The sequence below is a fragment of the Capra hircus genome, chromosome 10 (assembly GCF_001704415.2).
Source record: "Capra hircus breed San Clemente chromosome 10, ASM170441v1, whole genome shotgun sequence".
NCBI lineage: Eukaryota > Metazoa > Chordata > Mammalia > Artiodactyla > Bovidae > Capra > Capra hircus.
Window position 1 is genome coordinate 55,062,229 of NC_030817.1, and position 23,859 is coordinate 55,086,087.

The 23,859-nt window shown below is 39.6% G+C and overlaps 1 protein-coding gene across 1 annotated transcript in view; it reads right to left on the reverse strand.

Moving 5' to 3' along the window:
• VPS13C (vacuolar protein sorting 13 homolog C) overlaps positions 1-19,551 on the reverse strand; it is a 181,405-nt gene extending 161,854 nt beyond the window's left edge. The window contains 4 exon segments of the mRNA XM_018054289.1: positions 1,737-1,832; positions 6,167-6,209; positions 6,887-6,930; positions 19,351-19,551. Coding sequence (XP_017909778.1) covers positions 1,737-1,832; positions 6,167-6,209; positions 6,887-6,930; positions 19,351-19,450 — 283 coding nt within the window. The 5' untranslated portion in view covers positions 19,451-19,551.

Genomic DNA, 23,859 nt, shown 5'->3' on the forward strand with positions numbered 1-23,859 from the left:
AATATGTATCAACAATCATATAATACATATAATCATATCCTTTTAATTTAGTAATCTCATTTCTGATCATGTACCTAAGGAAAAAACACAAAATGAGAAAGATATCTATAAGAAGGATGAGTTTATAATGTTCACCGTAACAGCAAAAACCAGTTGGCAGTCCATAATAAAATATCATATAGCCTTTCAAAATTGTCACTATCACCATGGAAACTGTGGTTTTCATATTTCATCAAAAATAACCCTTTTGCACAGCTGGTGGGAATGTAAACTAATACAGCCACTATGGAAGACACTATGGAGATGCCTCAAAAAAACTGGGAGTAGAACTACAATATAACCCAGCAATCCCACTACTTGACATATACCCATGGTATACCCATGGAAGCCAAATTTGAAAAAGGCACATGTATCCCAATGTTCACTACAGCACTATTTAGCTAGGACAGGGAAGCAACCTAGATGTCCATCATCAGATGAATGGATAAAGAAGCTATGGTATATAAATACAGTGGAATATTACTCAGCCATAAAAAGGAACACATTTGAGTTAGTTCTAACGAGATGGATGAACCTAGAGCCTATTATACAGAGGGAAGTTAAGTCAGAAAGAGAAAAACAAATACCTTATATTAATACATATATATGACATCTAGAAAGATGGTACTGATGAACCTATTTTCAGAGCAACAATGGATATGCAGACATAGAAAACAGACCTATAGACATGGGTGCGGGAAAGCAGAGGGTGGGATGAATGGAGAGAGTAACTTGGAAGCAGATACACTACCCCATGTGTAAAATAGATAGCCAATGGGAATTTGCTGTGTGACTTAGGGAACTCAAGTGAGCACTCTGTAACAACCTAGAGGGGTGGGAGGTAGGAGAGAGGTTAAAAAGAAAGGGGACACATGTATACCTATGGCTGATTCATGCTGATGTATGGCAGCGGACAACACAACCTTGTGAAGCAATTTTCCTTCAATTAAAAATAACAAGTTTGGAAAATATACATATACACATACTAAGCAAAGAAGCCGGATGCATGTTACATATATAACGTGATAAATGCTATGTTAAATCAAGCATGTATACAGTAAAGACTGGAAAACAAAGTATAAAAATAAATATTGTGTTTTATGGTTGCTAAAACAAGTAACTTTTCCCTAAAACATCTGAACTTTTCTTAACATTATACTGATCTCAAACTGAAAAAAAAATAATAATGAAAGATATTACTTTTGAAAACATCACTACTTCAAAACATTCATTAAAAATTAAAATACTATAATGTATAATGAGAAAATTACCTACTTTATACATGCTTTTGAAAGAACATTCACTCAAAATCAGAAGCAACAAAATGGGGGGAAAAAATTTCTAATCTGTAGATTAACATGACAGTACATTTTTAAAAATGTATTTACTTTCATTCTCAAAAGTAAATCTGTCTAATGCATCTCCACAGAAGACTTAGTTGTAAAATAATTATTCACAGAGAATGTAATAAATTTCACAAATGGTTGAAATTACTCTTTCTAACAACAGTATAAAATATTTTATATAAAATGTGGCTATATATGTATATGTAAAATGCATGTATGTGTACATATATGAATATGATCAGTTTATTTAAATTATGTTCTGTTTTACTAAACATATTAAAATATTTAACCAAAGTAACAATTTAATTTTTCTATGACTTTACTGAATGGTTATAATCTAAAATAACTTACTTGCTCCTGGGACAACAAGCAGATATAATCCCTCTAGAGTTGCAACAACAGCTTCGCCATAAAGGTTCTTCCAAGGAATCTTCAAAGTTAATTTATCTAAATAAACATGATTTCAACTTTCTTATTTGGATGCTCAAGAAGATATACATTTCTCACTTTCCATTTAGAGAAAAAGTATACAAAACCCTTCAGATATAGAGAATGAACATCACTCAGAAAGAAAGAAACTAACACAGTTTAAAACATCTTTTTCATATTATATTACATTAGAAATAACTATTCACATTGTGCTTTACATTTTTCAAACTTTTTGATAACTATTATTTCATTTAATATTCCCAAACTGTAAGGAAAATGAGGCAACTATTACTTTGGTTTTGAGAAAAAGAAAACTCAGTCCCAGGCACGTTCAATTATTTGCTTAAGTCCACTCAAGTCATCAATGGAACCAGAACTGATGGTCTAAATACAGTACATGCTGTTCTAGTCACACCTGCAACCTCATCTCTACAGCATCAGCGTAAAAGAGTATCTGTTCAAGATCCCAGGAACTGAACCAGCAATACAGATTAGAGCACCAAAGGAAAAGACCTTTGACAGTATGCTGCTGCTGCTGCTGCTAAGTTGCTTCAGTCATGTCCGACTCTGTGCGACCCCACAGACGGCAGCCCACCAGGCTCCCCCATCCCTGGGATGCTCTAGACAAGAACACTGGGGTGGGTTGCCATTTCCTTCTCCAACGCATGAAAGTGAAAAGTGAAAGTGAAGTCGCTCAGTCGTGTCCGACTCTCAGCAACCCCATGGACTGCAGCCCACCAGGCTCCTCCACCCATGGGATTTTCCAAGCGAGAGTACTGGAGTGGGGTGCCACTGCCTCCTCCAGGACAGTATGCTGCTGCTACAACTAGAAGAGGCCAGCCCTGAAGGCAAGGTATACTGCTTTGTGATTACCAGTATTGTAAAGTGACAGGCAGTTCAGACTAGTTATATTCCAAATATCTACCTATAAATCACATGAAAGGAAGAGAACATCTTCTCTGTTAGAAATAATGGTATTGACATCAAGTCCTTCAGAGACTGGCCTACAGAAACTTTCTCACCCATAATGTAGATGAACTACCCTAAGTGTCACTAAGCCAAGTTTGGGGTTTTACGGGAAAAAGCTACACAAAGCAGGAGAGAGAAGACAAAAAGGGCATATTTTCAGCTAAATTTTGAAATGGGCAAAAATCTGTCTTTGGCATCTTTCCACACTATTATTTCTTTACTCTCTTCCCAATCACTAGTATGCCCTCTTTTCAGGTCTCCAGGAAGCAAATGTCCCAATCTACCCTCAACTGTATCAGATCAATTCTACCCAAACCTTTTTACCCCTATAGTTTTCCATGTTCCAAAATTAAATACCTTCTCTCATCACAATTTAAAAAATAATGACCCTATAAAAGCTATAGTTCTCTCAGTACTGCTGATCAGATTCTCAAGACAAAAGAATCTGATTCAACAAAGTCATGCTAATACGTGAGTGACTAAACTACTTACACCATCAGAATCACTGGCACTTTTAAATCAAGACGCTGAAAGCTCAAAAAATTGTTGAAAAGGATAAAAAGCTGAAGAGGAAATAAAATAATGTAATGTAAGGGAGGCTATTTTGCTTCACCTGGATGGCTATGGAGGCAGGCCAGTTTTGGCTGGGAATCTCTTACCGAAGTTAAAATCCAGAATTATTTCTCCATCTAGATTTTTAATTTTCTCCAGCTTGTAACCCCAATGAGGTCCTTAAACGTTTCCTACTTCAGAGGAGCCTAGAGGTAAGGGCAGTACACTTCTGGGTCATTTCTAAGTCTGCTGATTTTATAGTGAGCACCACCTATATTTATAATAGATAGTGTTTTATTTGTAACTATCTCATCAACTCCTAAAAATTGATTTGATTGCCTTCTTGGTGAGCATGAGATTGAAAAAGTGGGAAATGCTTCTTTAATATACCAAAAATAAATCATCTGTTCTCTAAGCCTTTTTTCTCTCCTTTTACTGTAACTCATTATCCTCCCATCCTTAACTATTCTGTATTCCACTGAAATTAAGTTCCACTGCCTTCCTTTTATAAATCAGGAGATTTTTTAAATTTTTAAGTAAAAGCAGTATCTACAAACATATCTAGCTCTTAGAAAATCAAAACATCCTTGGTGTACTTGGCCACACTAACTCTACAGGTTAGGTATAATATTTTAAGCTAACAGTAATTTAATAACTGTTAATTTTCAGTTCAGTTCAGTTCAGTCGTTCAGTCATATCTGACTCTTTGTGACCCCATGAATCACAGCACGCCAGGCCTCCCTGTCCATCACCAACTCCCAGAGTTCACTCAGACTCACGTCCGTCGAGTCAGTGATGCCATCCAGCCATCTCATCCTCTGTCGTCCCCTTCTCCGCCTGCCCTCAATCCCTCCCAGCATCAGAGTCTTTTCCAATGAGTCAACTCTTCATAAGCTAACAGTAATATAAGTGCCTGATAAACCTCAAAACAGAGATAAGTATAAAGAAAATATGCTTTGCATCCTTACATGCAAAGTGTCCCTCCTAATTCAGTGAGTAACCTGGAAGCAAGCCATTAAATTCTTATAATACTTTAAAAGCAAAGAAAATAAATTGGAACCACAGAAAACCTCTTCCAAAATATAAATTTTGTTGTAATAATACAATGAATAACATGTAAGTTATTTCGGCAAATATAACTCACCCATTAACCTGGATATGAGGCTGCAATATTTTGTCCTAATTTTAGATCTCTCTAGTATCTTTGAGGACAAAGATACCATATTTACCCTTGCTTCTCCCACAGCTATGTATCTCAAAGGCAAAAGATTTAATTAATAGCTATAACTTCACTGGAGGATTTCAATTAAGCATGCAGGGCTACAACAATACATCCACAATACTGCTAAACAAGGAAGGCTCTGTGTAACAGACAAACAAAAAATATAATTCTTTACCCTAGCGATATTTTCAATCTAAGGGAGTATCTCCTGTTTCAAGAGGGAAAAAAAAAGAATTTACACTAAAATGTTTTAACTTATATAAAAGGAACACATATTTAAGAAGTAATGCAGATTCACAGAAGTATTCAAGTAATTACTAAAAAGATGCTAGGACAGTAAAAGACAAAGCCTTCCCTGGATACAAAATAATGAATGAAGAAGGAAAGCAATGTGGTGAAGTAGCAGGATGACAGGGATGAAAGGAAGGATGGTGGCATAAGTGAAAATTCTAAAGTAACAGTAACTCATCTAGGGTTGTAATTTATAGTTTTTAAAAAGTAAAAACCAGGCAGCATGGAGAGTTGAAAGGACTTGATATATTAAAATTCCTACTGAAAAATTTCTCCAACAAAGATGTATGCTTAGTTTAGCTACACAGACTTTCAACTTAACAGAACATATCCTTTATACCACATTGCTGCACAATATATCAAGTGAAATGGCTGAATAAAACATAAGGGAAATTAGCTATACTTAAATTCTCTTTAGTCAATCCTAAAGAAAATCAACCCTGACTATTCATTGAAAGGACTGATGCTGAAGCTGAATCTCCAATACTTTGGCCACCTGATGCAAAGAGCCGACTTGTTAGAAAAGACCCTGATGCTGGGAAAAACTGAAGGCAAAAGGAGAAGAGAGCGGCAGAGGATGAGATGGTTAGACAGCATCACCAACTCAGCAGCCGTGAGTCTGAGCACTCCAACAGATAGTGAAGCAAGGGAAGCTTGGGGTCCTGCAGTCCATGGGGTCGCAAAGAATTGGACACAACTCAGCAACTGAGTTCTGAGTGAGGCTTCCCTGGTGGCTCAGAGGTTAAAGCGTCTGCCTCCAATGCGAAAGACCCAGGTTTGATCCCTGGGTTGGGAAGATCCCCTGGAGAAGGAAATGGCAACCCACTCCAATATTCTTGCCTGGAGAATCCCATGGACAGAGGACCCTGGAAGGCTACAGTCCACGTGTCTCAAAGAGTATGACACAACTGACCGACTTCACTTTCTCACTTTCACTTTTCACTTTCAGCAACTGAAACAACAAATTCTCTTTACTAGAGTCTGCAAATTATACTACTTTGAAATTTTTTTTTAAAAATCTGCTTATCAACTTTGAAAATGAAGATACTTTTCTGTGGTGGAACCAAAGCCTGAAAAATATCACTGCAGTTCAAATATCCTTCTGATTTAGAAGGTAATTTTCTGCACTTTGCTCAAAAACTTCCATACATATACTATGTACAGTATACATTAGGCTCAGAACTCGGAAAACTCTAATCAACATAAGCCAAAAACCTATCACATTTTGTTCAAGCTAAGAAAGATGTCTGAGACTAATTAACAGGAAAAAAAAACTAAAAGGATGAAGAATAACTAAAATGAAGAGTGAAGTACTTACCAATTTGGCCAGCCTTGACTTTAAAAGGAACATCCAATTCACTCTTCAGAAGGAAGAAAAAAAAAAAAATTAAACAACATCTGAAACTATTAAGTGCCCCCAAATCATCTTTGTAACAATTATTTAAATACACAATCATCTCTAAGGAAACATAAAGTTTTTACATCTGAGTAACTCATAAAAGATACGTTTCACAGGTGAAAAAATGTTTTTATTAACTTACAATTGACTTTTCAGAAAGAATTCATAAGAGAAGCAAAATATAAACAAGAACAATAGAAAAAGAGTTTGTAAAGAACATTCCATTTTCCAAGAGATACTATTTCAATCATAAGGAAAAAAATTAAAGGAAAAAAATTATTTTTTTAAATCTTCAATCTCAGATTTTCCCAGAATAAATCATTAAACAAATAATCACTTCATCTGGTACCTGGTACCAGGTACCCAGCAACCAGGGTTTCAAAGAGCTTATCAAATTAACTGGGGAGTCAACATAGTAAAGAATCTGCCTGGAATACAGGAGATTCCGGGTTCAATCCCTGGTTTGGGAAGATCCCCTGGAGAAGGGAATGGCTACCCATTCCAGTTTTCTTGCCTGGAAAATTCCATGGACAGAAGAGCCTGGTGGGCCACAGTTCATGGTGTTACAAAGAGTCAAACAGGACTGAGCAACTAACGTTTTTACTTTCAACATAGTTTATAAAAAAAAAACAAACTTACCAGAGCATTTTCTTTTATCTGTAGATTATCCAAGGCCACATTACCTTTAAAAAAAAAAGACAAAAATTATAAAGTTTACACCAATTAGCATTAGTATACCCTGTCTTAATGCAACACCAACACTACACTAAATGCTAAGAAGTAAGCAAAGCAAACTGCAATTATTTACGAAGCTAAGGCACAAAAGAGTTGTTCTATATAGACAGGAAGTATTAGTTATGGCATGCTGTAGGTGAGCCCGATGCAAAAGAAATTATAAAATATTTAAACTGGCTAACATTTAAATAGACAATGAGAAAGACTAAAGAACTTTAGAAATGAAAATATCTATATATCCATCATTTTGAATGATGAAGCCAAAATCCTAAAAGAAGGAAATGAAGAGGTTACTATTAGAACAGATCAATTATCCTGTAACCCAGGATCTTTTCCTTAGTCATAGTGTCAGTGAATAATTTCTATAAGAACACAGTGCTGGTCTTTTAAAACTTCAAAGATCCTACTTGCCCAGCAATTGTTTATGGTTCTACTATTCTCTCATTAGTCCAACTTTTTAAAAGTTTATTCAGATATTAAGTTATAAAAACAAAAGCCATAATGACACTATTGCATGACTCAAATATTAAACACTGCACCTATATGTTCATACAGAATAAGTAAATATTCTTGTTTACATAAAAATATAAGCCAAAAAAAGTTTTCATTTCATGTAAATTCTCTAAAGGTTAGTAAAATGCAAGTTCCAACATGAAATACAAGTATAAAATATTCAATCATGCATTTTCTTAATCACTTATGACACATTTCTTTTTTTTTTTTTTTCCCCCAAAAAATACTATGCTTCCTATGCTCTCTCAAAACATTTCTCAATCAAGCAGTTTCTTCCTGGTGGTATTCTAAAGAGAATTAAAAAGTATATTCAACTCTATTATGCCACTGTTAAAGAGATTCGCTTTTCCCCAGATCTCAGATTTATTCAAGCAAACATTTATTAAGCACCTACTTCCAAGTCATGTGCTGGAAAGAGAGAGAACAACAACCCTGCTGGTGAGAAGTTCACAGCCTAGCAGAGGAGAGCAAATTTCTAAAATTTGGGAAATACTCTATTGACATCCCAACAGAACAGTAATAAGATGCAAGGGAGGAACCACCTGGTTCTGCCAAGGGAGATTAGGAACTTCACACAAAAGTTCAGGCTGGAAGACTGAAGAAATATTTATTGGGTGGATAAGAAAAGAGAGCAAAGGGCTTCCCTGGTGGCTCCGCGGTACAGAATCTGCCTGCCAGTGCAAGAGACACAGGTTTGATTCCTGGGTCAGGAAGATCCCCCACAGTAGAAAAGAGCAATCCATGCCAGTATTCTTGCCTGGGAAATACCATGGACAGGGAAGCCTGGTGGGCTACAGTCCACCGGGCCGCATGAGTCGGACAGACATGACTTAACAACTAAACCACCACCAAGAAAAGAAGGCAACAGACATCTCGGAGTAAAATGTATTTTAGAATGCACATGTGGTTTTTTGCAGCTGGATGTGAGGGTGGGAGACAAAGCCAGAAAGGTTGGCAGGAGCTAGGCTAACCAAGAGTCTTCGGAATGAAAAGTTCACACCAGTTACAAAGAGAGATGAAATATGTACAACGGGGGTGACAAAATCTGAGCTAGAACCATTATGCTATTGTTCTAAGAAATGGATCTGTCCAAATAATTTAGCTAAAGATACTGTAATATTGGTTATAAAGCAGAAAGGACTGATGGGAGGGAGGGGGTAGGACCTAAAGAACTCCAAGTCCAGGAAGACAGCAAACATCATAATAACCTAAAACAGAGCAACAAAATATAGACAGACATGGGAACACACTCATAAAGCAGTGAGGTTTAAAATAAGGGTAAAGAATGCCCAGCTTGATCTATATATTTAAAATTACATATATGCACATATACATAGATAACAAACAACTCTAACACTAGACACCATAATCATCACAGCTGTTACTGCCATATAATAAAGTTCATCTTCTTTATATACGCATATTGTAAATTTTCTATAATAAACTTAAAAGCCGCAAGAAAAGGAAAGTAGGAGGTAGAAGCCTCACAAATGGGAAGAAAATACTACAGCATAATAACAGGAGGAAAATTTCTACAATATACTGAAGAGAAATTAAAATCTGAAGTAGGCAATAACTTCAGGGTCGAAGAGACAGATGAAAAGTTATTTTGGGGCTAGAACTGACAAGATGTCATCACTGACCAAACATAAATATAGTAGTCATGGAAAACTGACATGTGTTTGAGAATTATGAAAAAAAATCTTTAAAAAGTATTATATGCATAAAAATTACATAAAGTGGGAGAACATTCCTGGACTTAATTCTGTCAGATGACAAATTACAAAAAATTACAACTGGGAATTCTATTTGAGTCAAAAGAAGTAATGCGCACAGAAGCTAGTGCACATGTGAAGCCATACACACCAGTTTAACAAGACCTAAGACCTCTAGGGAGGCTTGTAAACTTGCTCATGAATTTTGCTTGTTCTTCCCTTTGATTTTCAACTAGAGGGTCAAGGGTCATCAGGAATGCTCTCAAGTAACCTGCAGCAGATATGAAGGATTTTCTAACAATTGTTAAGGCACTAACATAATATATGTAAAAATATAAGTGCGCTCATAAAAAGCACATTTTCTACCACAGTGGCACTGTGGTTCTTTAATGAAGTGATAGATGCTATTTAAGATGTTAAATAGGAAAGCTGCCAATATGGCTAACAGAGCTGAACAAGTACATTTAGAAAGGCAGATTAGAGAAAGGTAATAGTGTTTATTGCTAGGAGGCAGAATTAAGGATTTTTTAATTCATGTTCTACAGTACTTTCTAGTTTTTACAATAAACAGATATTACTTTTATGTTAATACTATTAAATTACAATATGAAGTGGGGAAACAAGGTAAACTCTCATGTCAATATGACCTTAATATGTTTTATCTAAACTCCTCCTATATTTACTATTTACTATCTACAGAACCATTAAAAAAATAAAAGCTCTATTTCTACTACTTAAGAGTCTAGCAATCAAATGTATACTTCCTCTCTGGAGAAAAATGTAAATGTTATCTAACAAATAGTAACCATAACAATGATAATAAGAATGATACATTCTATAAATTATTTGCACTGAAGGAGGGGTCACTACTCCTAACACAAAGAAAAAGAGAGGAACAGCAGCGTATTTCTGATTAACACCAGGGTGAAAGTGCAGTCATTCATTCAACCGGAAGATGAGTGCCTTATCTAAGTAAGGCACTGTACTCTTAGTGTACTCTTCCACTAAAATGCATGCTTTTCTGCAGATACAGAATATCAGCCACTTTGTATTTAACTGACTGCTGAGGCAAAAGTTAAGATTTAGTTTCCCATTTCTATTCAAGGTAATATAATTCTATATACATGCAAGTAACTTTAATAGCTATACTCAGATCACCCAGGGCTAAGAACACAGAGGTCATAGGAAGTTCCTGAAAACCTAGAGGAAGGGTAAATATTTGTGTCTAATCTTTAACAACCCCCCCCCCCAAAAAAAAGAGAGGAAAGAAAGACTAATAATTGGAGATGGGTAAACTTAACTCTGCCAGCAAGGAAGGCACTAAAGCCAATCCCATAATCAAGTGTGTCTAATCCCACAAATATCTAAGGAGACCAAGTGAGAAAGAATAAAAGAGGCTCTGTGAAGTGATTTCCTTCTATGACGGATTGCCAAGTCTTAAGGATGACAGCAAAGGTTAGCCTGGCTTTAGAAGACAAGGTTTCTGATTTGGATCCTGTATGATGAAAGTAAATGATGGCCCACCAGCTACCCAGGCCTCTCAACGCACTGTATGATGAAAGAAGTGAAAGTAAATCATGAACAAACAGAAACATTCTGGATGAGCACACGACGAGAGTGTCACACATAAACTTTCATTTGAATCAGTTCTAATGAGGTGGATGAAACTGGAGCCGATTATACAGAGCGAAGTAAGCCAGAAAGAAAAATACCAATACAGTATACTAACGCATATATACGGAATTTAGAAAGATGGTAATGATAACCCTGTATGCGAGGCAGCAAAAGAGACACAGATGTATAGAACAGTCTTTGGACTCTGTGGGAGAGGGAGAGGGTGGGATGAAACGAATCGACAGTCCAGGTTCAATGCATGATACTGGATGCTTGGGGCTGGTGCACTGGGATGACCCAGAGGGATGGTACAGGGAGGGAGGAGGGAGGGGGGTTCAGGATGGGGAACACGTGTATACCTGTGGCAGATTCACGTTGATGTATGGCAAAACCAATACAATATTGTAAAGTAATTAACCTCCAATTAAAATAAATAAATTTAAATTTTAAAAAATAAAAAACTTTCAAAGCTAATCTTGAAGGATATTTTAAAGAAGCATCTTAAAAGAGTAAATCCTCAATCAAAATTTAATAATCTTTATGAATGAACCAGAGGGAAATGAAAGTAAATCCATTAAATTAGCAAATGAAACCAAGGAGGCAGAATTGGAGCCAGCTCAGAAAAATTTCAAAAAAAAAAAGAAATGACTGCTAAATTATAGAAAATAACAAAGTTGGTACATTTGTGAATAAAAATCAAATGCCACTGATATAATGTGGAGCAAGTCCACCTCAGTCCAAGAATAGCTTTTAAAACAGAATAAATGTAAGACATTCAGTGCTGATGTTAAATACCTCCAGTCAGAAATAATCTGAACTTCCACAGAAGTTTCACTACAGTATCCTTATGGCACTTAACACTCAGGTATATAAATCCCCAACCTAATTTCAAACTCATTGATTCTCCTCATAGAAGGCACTCAGTAAACACTGACTCAGTTAATCAGAACGCTTGTGTGTGTGTTGTGTCGTGTGTGTGTGCAGTTGTATCCGACCTTTGCAACCCCATGGACCGTAGCCCACCAGGCTCCTCTGTCCATGGGATTTCCCAGGCAAGAACACTGGAGTGGGTTGCCATTTGTACTGAAATAGAAATGACTACATTAAGAACATAAATCTTTCTATGTTATTGATAGAAAACACTCTCAGATCTACTACATTACTTGATCCTCACAGCCTCCTGGGTGTAAAAGGAGGCAGGATGTAAAAACAAATCAGGGCTTAGAGATTAAATGACTGGCCTAAGAACACTTTGTGAACATAGCAAGTGGTGCAGCCAGGGCTCAAATCTCCTGATGCCCCATGCTGTATTAAAAACATTACACTATCTCCCAAAGAGCACAGATGGGTTAGAGAATCTGATAATTCTATCTTCCTTGGGGGGAAAAAAAAAAATGCCATATAAGAACTGGACCCTGCACTTAAGAGGCATGGATAGCTGGTGGGCCGTTTTTGGTTTCAGCTTTTTAAAAGAATTTCTTTAGAAACCCAAAACCAAAAAGGGTAACTAAAACCAGTATTGTTAGGTGAAAGACCAGGACACCAAAAGAGTGTCTAACAGGCTTTTTAATGGCGAAGCGCTCCAGGGCGGGGCTCCCAGACCGGAACAAGCCGGACTGTGTTGGGGGTGGTTTTTATACGTTCCTTGCGAGGGATGGTCAGGCAAGATGGATGGGGGTTCAGATAGGTTGCCAGGCAGAGGCGTCGCGGGCTGACAGGTCCTTCTACATGGCTGGGGTGGGACGGTTTTAGCTGGTGAAGTGTGCTGTCATTGGTCTCCAGGATCTGGGAGGCGCCTTCCATTAGGAACCTCCCCCGCCGGCAGGAGGGAGAGGAAGGGCGGCCCATCGTGGCCCCCGGGGGTCGGCCTTACAAGTATTACTAGCAAAGACATAACCAGAAAGGAAAGTCAAGCTTTATGTTAAGAAAACGAAATGTGTCTCCATGGAAAACACAGAAGCAGGAGATAGCATTGCAAAGGGTCATTTTAGTACTTTTTAAAAATCTACATTTTTCTAAAAACAAAAGAAATTCATAAGTTATGATTTAGAACTTTTTAGGACTATGAAGACCTTAAAACCTAACCTGCTTTCACTTTATACATGAAGAAATCTTTTAAAGAGACTGAGTGGTTTATGCAAGGTTATACAATTAATATGTAGCAGCTTCCCAGGTGGCTCAGCAGTAAAGAACCTGCCCACCAATGCAGGAGATGCCTGCCAAGCAGGAACTGCAGGTTTGATCCCTGGGTCAGGAAGGATCCCCTGAAAAGGAAATGGCAACCCACTCCAATACTCTTGCCTGGGAAATACCATGGACAGAGGAGCCTGGCGGGCTACAGTCCAAGGGGTGGCAAAGAGTCGGACATGACTTAGCAACTAAACAGCAACAGCAGTAGTGCTCAGAATAGAATCTATGTCTCCCGGTGTCTCCCGACTCCCTGGTCAATGTTCTTAATATAAAACACACAGACAAATACATAACTGGGATTAAAAACAAAAAAATCAACCAATAAACAAAAATGCCCTCATCCAGGGAACTAGCTTTGCATATTATAAAATGGTGAAAAAAGAATACGTGATGCTATGCACTTTTTATTTAAGATTATTTGAAAGTATATATAAATATTCAAACACATTCATTTCCCAAGGACGTGAGCTAAAGTAAGTGAAAGTGTTAGTCACTTATTCGTGTCCAACTCTTTACAATCACATGGCTCCTCTATCCACGGAATTCTCCAGGCAAGAATACTGGAATGGGTAGCCATTCCCTTCTCGAGATCTTCCCAACCCAGGGATCACACTTGGGTCTTCTGCATTGCAGGTAGATTCTTTACCATCTGAGCCACCAGGGAAGCCCTAAGCTAAAGTAAATGAATGAACATTTCTAAAATAAATCAAATTATTTTGATAACTATTGCTTTAGTAAAAATACTTAATAAAATATTAAATAAACTCATTTCAGTTGAATCCAGCTATTTATCCCAAATTACCTCATCTAGAGTCCTTTTAATAGGAGTTCACAGTAACTCTCTGTCTTAGGAGGGGAAACTGGGGGAAGAAGAAACAACTGACTCTCACTCTTCCATTTCCCTATTGAAACAGGAAGTCTCAGCAAAGAAAGCTGGAAAGCTGCCACGTCACCACTGAACTTTCTCCTTTTCAAATACATTTCAGGGCTCTCATAAGAGTAAGTAGTGTGGCAGAGCCCCTTCGCAGAATGGTTACCCAAGTACCAACTTCCAGCTCTATTTGTAGAAAGGGGTGAAGTTTTAATTTATCATACTATTCAAATTTGTGGAAAGTTGTTTTTAATAAAATTTTAAAGCCTTGTTTTAAATAATGATATTTAAATACCTAAGTATGTTACGATATTGAATTTTTTTCTTGTTTACATGTGACAGGACAAACTAATAAGAAGTGTGGTTTTCACTAGGCTAAGTGTTGGTTGGGAGGAGAGAAATAAAAAAAATTCCTCAACAGGTTTAGAAATACTTAGATATTGCTATGTTTTATGGATTAAGGTTAGAAAGAAGCAGAGGCCGGTTTTTTCAAGCTGCCCTTCAGCTATCTGTTAAGACAATGTAATATACAGATTTAGATTTGCAAATATCAGCATGAGACTAGAACTTCATTCTTCCTGTCATACTTCATGACTGTGACTCTGCTCACCAGTAGTGAGTGAAGAACAAAAAGGTAAACATGATTTGACTATTATTTCTCTCCATGAATGCAGAGCAAGCGGGAGTGCTTAATGAATGAGTACACATGGATCTGGCCTTGTTCAAGTCACAAAGGTTCAAAGCCTTCTCATTTACAGATAAGAAGCTAGTAGTCACTGGGCAATGACTTGCTAAAAACCAGTGAACCAGGCAGTACTGGACATGTAATTAGATCCCATGTTTCCTCCTCCCTTATGCTGCTCAGCTCTAAGAACATCTGGCAGCTGAGGGGAAAGTGTCAAGGGTGGAGTGAAGGACAATAGAGTAATCAGCACAGGCTTGGCCTGGTTTGCAGAGTTAAAACTCTGAGGGCACTCCACCTGGCTCCTACTCCTACTGGTGGCCAGCAGGTCACCACAGCCACCTCCTGCATCCAACTCTTCACAGCCTCTATGTATATTTTACCTATCAAACGGAAGCGAGAGCAGAATTCTGAATGGAGATTTTCTGATGACTTTTCATGGCAAGTAACCTTGAAAAATCAAACTGAAAAAGGTTCTACATTGCCACAAACTTGCTTAAACCAAATTGCAAAAGATCTGGTGTTTCAACATACCTTTTCAAATATGTTACTCTTAAAACAATTAAATTCTGGACATGCCTCAAATAGCTAAAGGCTGTGCAATTTATCTCCTGGTACCAGTTAATGGGGAACAAAAACCTAGATAAACCTTCCCACCTACATAGGCAGCAACATGCACATCAGGCACTTTTCTGAACCTTTGAAAATCTGACTTACAAAATACCTGGCAGGGGGTATAAGTACTGTAAGTGTAAACTCAAATGCAAATAGTTTTTTTTCTTTTAAGAACAATCTCTGGAAATGTGGTATTAGTTCTCTACACAAAATTATTACACTGAAGAATGTGAAAACCTTAGAGGTCATACTTACGAAAACATAGGCATAGCTCATTTTACTGCGCTTCCCTGGTGGCTCAGAGGTTAAGGCGTCTGCCTGCAATGCGGGAGACCTGGGTTCAATTCCTGGGTTGGGAAGATTCCCTGGAGAAGGAAATGGCAACCCACTCCAGTATTCTTGCCTGGAGAATCCCATGGACAGAGGAGCCTGGTGGGCTACAGTCCATGCAGTTGCAAAGAGTCGGACACAACTGAGCGACTTCACTTTCACTTTCACTTTACTGAGCTTCACAGATTTGTTTTTTACAAATTTTTTACAAATTGAAGGTTTGCGGCAACCCTGTCAAGCAAGCCTACTGGTGCCATTTTTCCAACAGTATTTACTCACTTCATGTCTCTGTGTCACATTTTGGTAATTCTTGCAATATATCAAATTTTTCATTATTATTATATTTGCTATAGTGATCAGTGATTTTTGACATACCTACTGCAAAAAAGACCATGACTCACTGAAGGCTCAGATAATGGGTCGCATTTTTTAGCAATAAAGTATTTTAAATTAAGTATGTACATTTTTTGACATAATGCTATTGTACACTTGAAAGGCTACTAATGTATGTTCCAAACATTAACTTTAATAAGCACTAGAAAACCAGAAAGTTCATGTGACTTGCTTTTTTTGATATTCACTTTATTGCAGTGGTCTGGAACCAAACTCTCAATATTTCTCAAGGTATTCGTATAAAATAAAACAAGCAGGCTGGTTTCCATCATTCGGCTAGGTTTGTGTATCATCACCATTACTATCAGTATTAACAATTTAACAATTATAATTACAAAAACTTTTCACATGATTTACCTTTCAAATAGTTTTATTTCCCCATTTTAAAAGGGAGATAAGGAAACTAAGGCTTAAAGAATTAAAATGTTTCTCCTATATCCCAAAGCTAGTAAGTAAGTTTTCATTTTTCTACCACAGCAAGAATTTTTCAAAAATCATTGTGTGTAAATCACTTTTAAAAATACAGAGGAACTGTTGGGCATTTTTAAAAAAATCTTTATAAGAATAAAAACAGAAGGAGATGACAAAGCTTTTATGTGTGTGTGTGTTGCAACTTAAGGTAATATTCACAATAAACTTTCAGATTCTAGGCCTTCCAATAATTCTCCCCATCTTTCTCACTCTCATTTTTTGTTTCTTGTGGATTTCATTGGGAATGCCTATATATGTATGAATATATGCACAGCAAATTTTTCAAATTATATCAACACACCATTCTGATTTCTAAAACTCCTTCCTGATACCATCCAAGCAAAGATTATGCATTTTTACTGACATGCTACCAAGTCACTTCTTAAAACTTCTGTTTCTTAAGTTAAAAATTTCATGAAGCATATAATTGCTCTAAGTACCTTTTAATTTCCTACTACAACCTATTCAGCACCAGAAGGTCTACTATAAATGCAAAATACAATCTCAATATTCCCCTTAGACTAGGGTTTCTCAACCAGCATTTTGGGCTGAGTACTACAGTCCATGGGGTCACAAAGTGTCGGATATGACTTAGAGACTAAACAACAACTTTTTGCTGTGGGGACCTGTCCAGAGCATTGTAGAACATAACAGTCTTTAGGGGTTCACCCACGACATACCAAAAGCACACAACCTCCCCACAGCGTGACAATCAAAAGTGTCTCAGATATGCAAATATTCTCTTGGAAGTGAGGTCATTCCTGGTTAAAAACCATTGCCACAGATTAGTCAAGGGTATCAATTTATCCCTTGTTTGGAACGAATAGTAGATCAGCTTGCGAAATGTTTGCAGATGGAATTCTTCCCTTTCTCAACATATGAAAATTTAAGAAAAAAACTAAAAGGTCAAACTCTGTGACTCATAAACCTTATCTGCTAAACCAAACAGTGTTCAAGTAATTATTATATAAAATGTTAAATTATTTAAAAGCTTGTCAATGTTAAAGATGTCACAAATATCAGCTGTTTTCTTAATAATAACTTAATAATAATCTCATTTGTTTTACTATAAAAAGTGTAAGATAAATTTATTCAAAGAACAGAAATCACCAATTCACAGTTTTACCTATTTTAATGAGAGAATTAGCATTATAAACAAAATATTTGAGCAACAGTTGTAAAAGCTCATAACTTATTGCTTTCTTTATGCTTATCACAAAAACAAAAGGCAGCAAAACTTTATACATGTTTAGCTGTGGTCCAATAAACCTGAATGGACTTCCATCGAGGGCATTTCCTAAAAGAAATGGGTTTATTTGCTCAGGGCCTAATGTAAAGTTGATGCTGGCCATGGTCATAATGCACAAGGACCAAGTCACTTCAGTTGTGTCCGACTCTGTGTGACGCTATGGACTGTAGCCTGCAAGGCTCCTCTGTCCACGGGGTTCTCCAGGCAAGAATACTGGAGTGGATAGCCATTCCTTCTCCAAGGGATCTTTCCCACCCAGGGATGGAACCTGGGTCTCCCACACCGTAGGCCAACTCTTTACCATCTGAGCCATCATGGAAGCTCAAAAAGAAATGGAATAAATTCTAATGGTATATTTTATTTAACCCAATATATTCAAATATTATTTCACCACGTGATCAATATAAAAAATTGCTGAGTTATTACACTTTCTCCTACTGAGTATTTTCAAAACTTGCTGTGTACTTTATACATCTGGCACAATTTATTTTGCACTGCAAGTGTTCTTATAGTGGCTATATTATAGGACAGCTACAACGACTTGCTGGCTGAATTAAAAGCAGTTACATCCATTTGGCATCACCGACTCAATGGACATGAGATTGAGTAAACTCTGGGAGTTGGTGATGGACAGGGAGCCCTGACGTGCTGCAGTCCACAGGGTCGCGAAGAGTCGGACATGCCTGAGCGACTGAACTGAGCATTCATTTGAGTACTACTTTAGATTTCCTTTCAAAGCTGACAAAATTCCCAAAACTCTTCTGTAGAGTGAGGAAGTATCCCCAGCTTTTCAGGTAAATGGTGCAAACTTTCTGAAGATGGAGAAGCACGCTACAGTCTACTTCTATACACAACCTCTAGGAGAGAAGCGTTGGTGTCAGTTCTTCAGCGTGCAACCAGTTCAGTTCAGTCGCTCAGTCGTGTCCGACTCTTTGCGACCCCATGGAACAGCAGCACGCCAGGCCTCCCTGTCCATCACCAACTCGCAGAGTCACCTAATTAATGATGATGTAGCTCGTGGCTTGAATTTCTCTCTGTTGCTCCAAAACAAAATTGAAACTCCTCTTCTTATTAAGAGGAAAATCAATCCTAAGGGAAGTAGTCACTTTCTCAGTAGCTGAGAGTATTATGAGTTAAGAATTAATACCGACGAGCCTTTCCTAATGATCTTCCCCTACTTGCCAACCGTTTCCCAAACCCTTTAGAGAAAAGCCAGTTCCTGACAGCTATCAACTGCCAGAAAAGATAACTGCGAAACACAATTTCCTGTTTCTCCTTCCTTGATGCCACTTGGGCGTGTGTGACCACGCAGCCAGCTTCGCTCCACCTGGAGTGAGAACAGGGAGGGTTCCGTGGAGTCGAAGGCGCCAGGCCGAGGGCAGGCAGAGGTCCCCCAAGGTGGGCAGGTGGGACCGAGCAGGGACTTCGGACTCAGGGACACGAAAGCTGGGAATCTCCGCCAGACGGGCGCGATTCAACCGCCCCTCTCCAGACCCTGCGAGCACCCAGGACCCGGTGGCGGTGGAGGCGGGCACAGGCCTCCCCACGCCCTGCACCTGCGGCCCAAGGAGTGGGCCCCACCGAGCGCCCTCCCCGGAGGCGGAGCCTCAGACGGCAAAAGGAACTCGGCCCGGGCTGGAGCCGGGAGGGCAGCAGCCTGCGGCTGGGGCCCCATGGCCAGCGTCTGCAACCCTCAGCAACCCGCGGCCGCGCCCTCTCGCTTACCGCCCCAGATCCCCAGCTTCAGCTGGGACTTGTTCAGGTTCTCCACATAGTCCCCCAGCAAGCGGTTCAGCAGGTCCGCGACCACCGACTCCAGCACCATGGTGGGACCCAGGCACAGGAGAGGGAGGAGCCGGAACCGACCGGCGCAGCTGAGGGCGGCGACCAGCGCTGCGAATGACAGCCCCCCGGGCGCCGACCCGCCCCGGCGCCGCGCAGCACCGCGCGTGATTGGGCTGTGCGCAGGCGCGCCACAGCCGCCGCTGCTGTTGCTGCTGGTTCTGCTCCTGCTGCCGCCCGGAGCTGGAGCTTCGGGGGCGCGTCGCAAACTCGTGACCCCCTGGCCGCAGGCCGCCAGGGCACCTGACAGCGGGCGGAGCGGAGCGGTGGAGAAGCTGCTTTGGCGCTTGCCTCAGCGACCAGCACCAGAGGAAAGAGATGTTAAGAGAAAGAAAAGGGAGGCAGGAGTTACTGAGCACGGGGACATCTTTGATGGTCCCTCTGCTTCCTCTGAGTCGCCTTCTTTTGACTTGAGGACCGTAGGGCTCCGTCATCGGGGTGGGAAGCAGCTGTGCGGCGCTGGAGCCGACCGAATGGCTACCCGGCGCTTCCCAGGCCTCCAGTCCACACTGAGCAGCCTCATAAGGAACCATCCGTTCAGGAGGGGAAAATAGGAGACCCTGCACCGTCGTTCTGCTACACATCAGCCGCACCTGGCACGAGCTCTCTGCCTCCTTTCGCGTCCGGAAAACACACTTCAGTAATTTGCAAGTGGGAGGAAGGGAAACAGAACTGCATCATAAGATGGCAGAAGGGGAACTCAGTATGCATTTCGTTAACTCCTCCTTTTACTCCCTCTGTGCCTGATTGGCTCTTAGTTAATTCAGGAGTCACTTCTTAATTACATACTAAGTTAAGGAAATAAAGAACAAAACGACGTAGTACTTCCTTTTTTTTCCCTTTAAGGGTAGGTTAGCTGTTAACTTCATTTCTTTTAATCATTGAACTATTTCTGGTGTGCCAAGACTTTTTGAAAGTGAGGCTTTTATAATTCAAGGACTTTTAGTAAAATTTAGCCACTCATTGACAAGCCAATTCTCTTTAGAGAGCAGGACATTTTTTTTTAATTTATTAAAAAAAAAAAGTTGAGATAGTTTACAAACATAAACCTGAGCAATAGTGAGATTATTTGTGGTCACGCGTTTATTAAATGATTCACTGCACATGTCTGAAAAACTATGTGTGAATTGCTCTTAAACAACTTCTATGGACATTGTGTAATCCCCAGATTCAAATGTTGAAATTCTTTTTATTTAATTGAAGGAGAATTGCTTTACAGAATTTTGTTTTCTGTCAAACATCAACATGCAAATGTTGAAATTCTAACCTCTACTGTCAGAGTATTAGGAAGCGGGGGCCTTTGGGAGGTAATTAGGTCATTAGGTAATTAGGTAGAGCCCTCATGGATGGGATTAGTAGCCCTATGAAAGAGACCCCAGAGAGTTCCCTCACCGCTTCTGCCCTGTGAAGATACAGCAAGAAGACTGACATCTATGAACCAGGAAGTGGGCCCTCACTAGACTGAATCAACTGGCATCTTGATCTTGAACTTCCTGACTTCAAGAACTGTGAAAATTGTATTATTTTTAAGCCACCCAGCCTGTTGTATTCTGTAATAGCAGCCTGAACAGACTAATAATAGGATCAAAAAGAAAAATCATTCCTTAAATACAAAGTTCACTGGAGAAAAAAGTCAAAATATCTAGAATTGGTGTTATATAAAATGGATGTAAAAGAAAAGAATCAACACTAAGCAGTACTAATGCTATCAATAACCACCTTCATCCCTCACTCCAGTCCACAGAAAATAAAACAGTAACTGTTTGTTTTTCCTAGCTTAGTCACCCTGACAAAACACCTAGGATGTATTTTGAAGCACTTCATACTTCATTCCTTTACCATCCACAACCAATTAACAGCCAAACATGTCTCTTCTGCTTTTGCATATTTCCTAAATTCTCTTTATAGCTCACCCAAACTGCACAATCACCCACTAACCTGTCCCAAACTTGTTTCTAATCTGCTCCCAACCACCCCTCTCCCCTTGTACATTCACACCAACCATGCACTGGGAAGAATGAAAAAAAAAGATATATAGATAGATCCATACAGATATCCATACATTGTTACTGAGATAGGCGTGCATCAGAAAAAGTTGAGAAACCAAACAATGCAAGGATATATGAATAACTGTGGGCTCGGATAATGACAGTCTTCCTCTGAATCGATTTGGGTGTTCCATGAACAGAGCCTCATCCTGTTAGACAAACCACCCAAGTACTGCATGAATCATGCTTCCGAGGTAAGTAAAACATTAGGCTTAATGTGGTCACAGGGGATCACCCATGCAAGGGCATGTTTCTGCTGTTTTCAAGACATCTTATATAGGAAATGTTTCCAAACTGTTATTGAAGAAGGTGATTTATTAATAAAAAAACAAAGCAAATCTACTTGGCTTGGCCAGAAAGAGAAATGTTTTTAAGGGAATCCATGTGTGAATCACCTAATCCTTAATCAAGCAGACTCATATAATAACTGCTAAGTGATAGCCAACACTTACTATATACCAGGTGTTTCGTGCATTTAACCCTCACAATGATCATGTGTGGTAGGCCTTGTAACTGCCATTATACAACTTCAACTCAGAGAAGTTAATTTACTTGCCCACAGTTCCATAGTTAAAAAGCTGCAAAATATTTGAACCAAGGATGAATAACTCCAAAGTCTATGTTTCTTCACCACTAATTCATCTCTCCCTCCACAACACAGCTTTCCTTAACCACTTCTCAGACAGCTTCTCAGATTGTGAGTCTCACTATTTTAATCCAGGGCTCTCTGGGCTCTCATTTGCAGAGCTAACAGCATCTTGCCTCCTGAGAAAAGATGAGTCAAAACACAATCATGTGACCCTTAAGTGTATAATTGGTAAACATTCTCCCATAGGTTTAACAGTGACCCAAGGCAAAAAAAAAAAAAAAAGATAGCCCACATCCAAGGACAAAGGAAAAGCTGTAATGTGACATTAGAAGGGGAGCTGTTGCTGCTGCTAAGTCGCTTCAGTGGTGTCCAACTCTGTGCAACCCCATAGACAGCAGCCCACCAGGCTCCATTGTCCCTGGGATTCCCCAGGCAAGAACACTGGAGTGGGTTGCCATTTCCTTCTCCAATGCATGAAAGTGAAAAGTGAAAGTGAAGTCGTTCAGTCATATCCGACTCTTTGCAACCCCATGGACTGCAGCCTACCAGGCTCCTCCATCCATGGGATTTTCCAGGCAAGAGTACTGGAGTGGGTTGCCATTGCCTTCTCCAGAACGGGAGCAATCATGTTAAAATCAAACCTCTACCCTCCAGAGATGCTTGGAGTGCACAAGCAAAACCTGATGTGCACCAGGAAACAGGAAAAAGGAGCAGTGACCCCCACAAGATTCTGAGTGTTGGAGGGTCTGCAGAAGTGTGGGTCAACAATGGCCTGCCACAAGGCCAGAAGTGCAGAAGGTCTAAGAGGCATGGCCTAAGTCCTCTTGGAGGAGGTCGTCATTAGCCCTACCATAGAGACTGCATGCAATGTGGGAGACCTGGGTTCAATCCTTGGGTTGGGAAAATCCCCTGGAGTAGGGCATGGCAACCCACTCCAGTATTCTTGCCTGCATAATACCCATGGACAGAGGAGCCTGGCAGGCTATGTAGGGTCTATGGGGTCGAAAAGAGTTGGACACAGCTGAGTGACTAAGCACACAGAGACTGCATGCTCAAGTTCTGGGCCACCTCAGGTCAGACTACAGTGAGGGAGCACAGTGCCACCCATCAGCAGAAAGTTGGATTAAAGATTTACTGAGAATGGCCTTGTCTACCAGAGCAAGATCCAGTTTTCCCCAGCCAATCTCTCCCATCGGGAAGCTTGCATTAGCCTCTTATTCTCATTTATCAGAGGGCAGACAGAAGAAGCAAGAACTACAATCACATGGCCTCCAGAGTGAAAACCACAATCAAGGAAAACTAACCAAAATGATCACATGGATCACAGCTTTGTGTAACTCAGTGAAGCTATGAGTCACACTGTGCAGGGTCACCGAAGAGAGATGGGACATGGTGGAGAGTTCTGACAAAACGTGGTCCATTGGAAGGGAATGGCAAACGACTTCAGAATTCTTGCCTTGAGAAATCCATGAACAGTATGAAAAAGCAAAAAGATATGAAACTGAAAGATGAGCCCACCAGGTCGGTAGGTGCCCAGTGTGCTAATGAGAAAGAGTGGAGAAACCGCTCCAAAAAGAATGAAGAAGCTGAGCCAAAGTGGAAAGGACACCCAGTTGTGGATTTGTCTGGTGGTGAAGGGCTTCCGTGATAGCTCAGTTGGTAAAGAATTTGCCTGTAGTGTGGGACACCTGGGTTCAGTCCCTCGGTTGGGAAGATGCCCTGGAGAAGGGAAAGGCTACCCACTCCAATACTCTA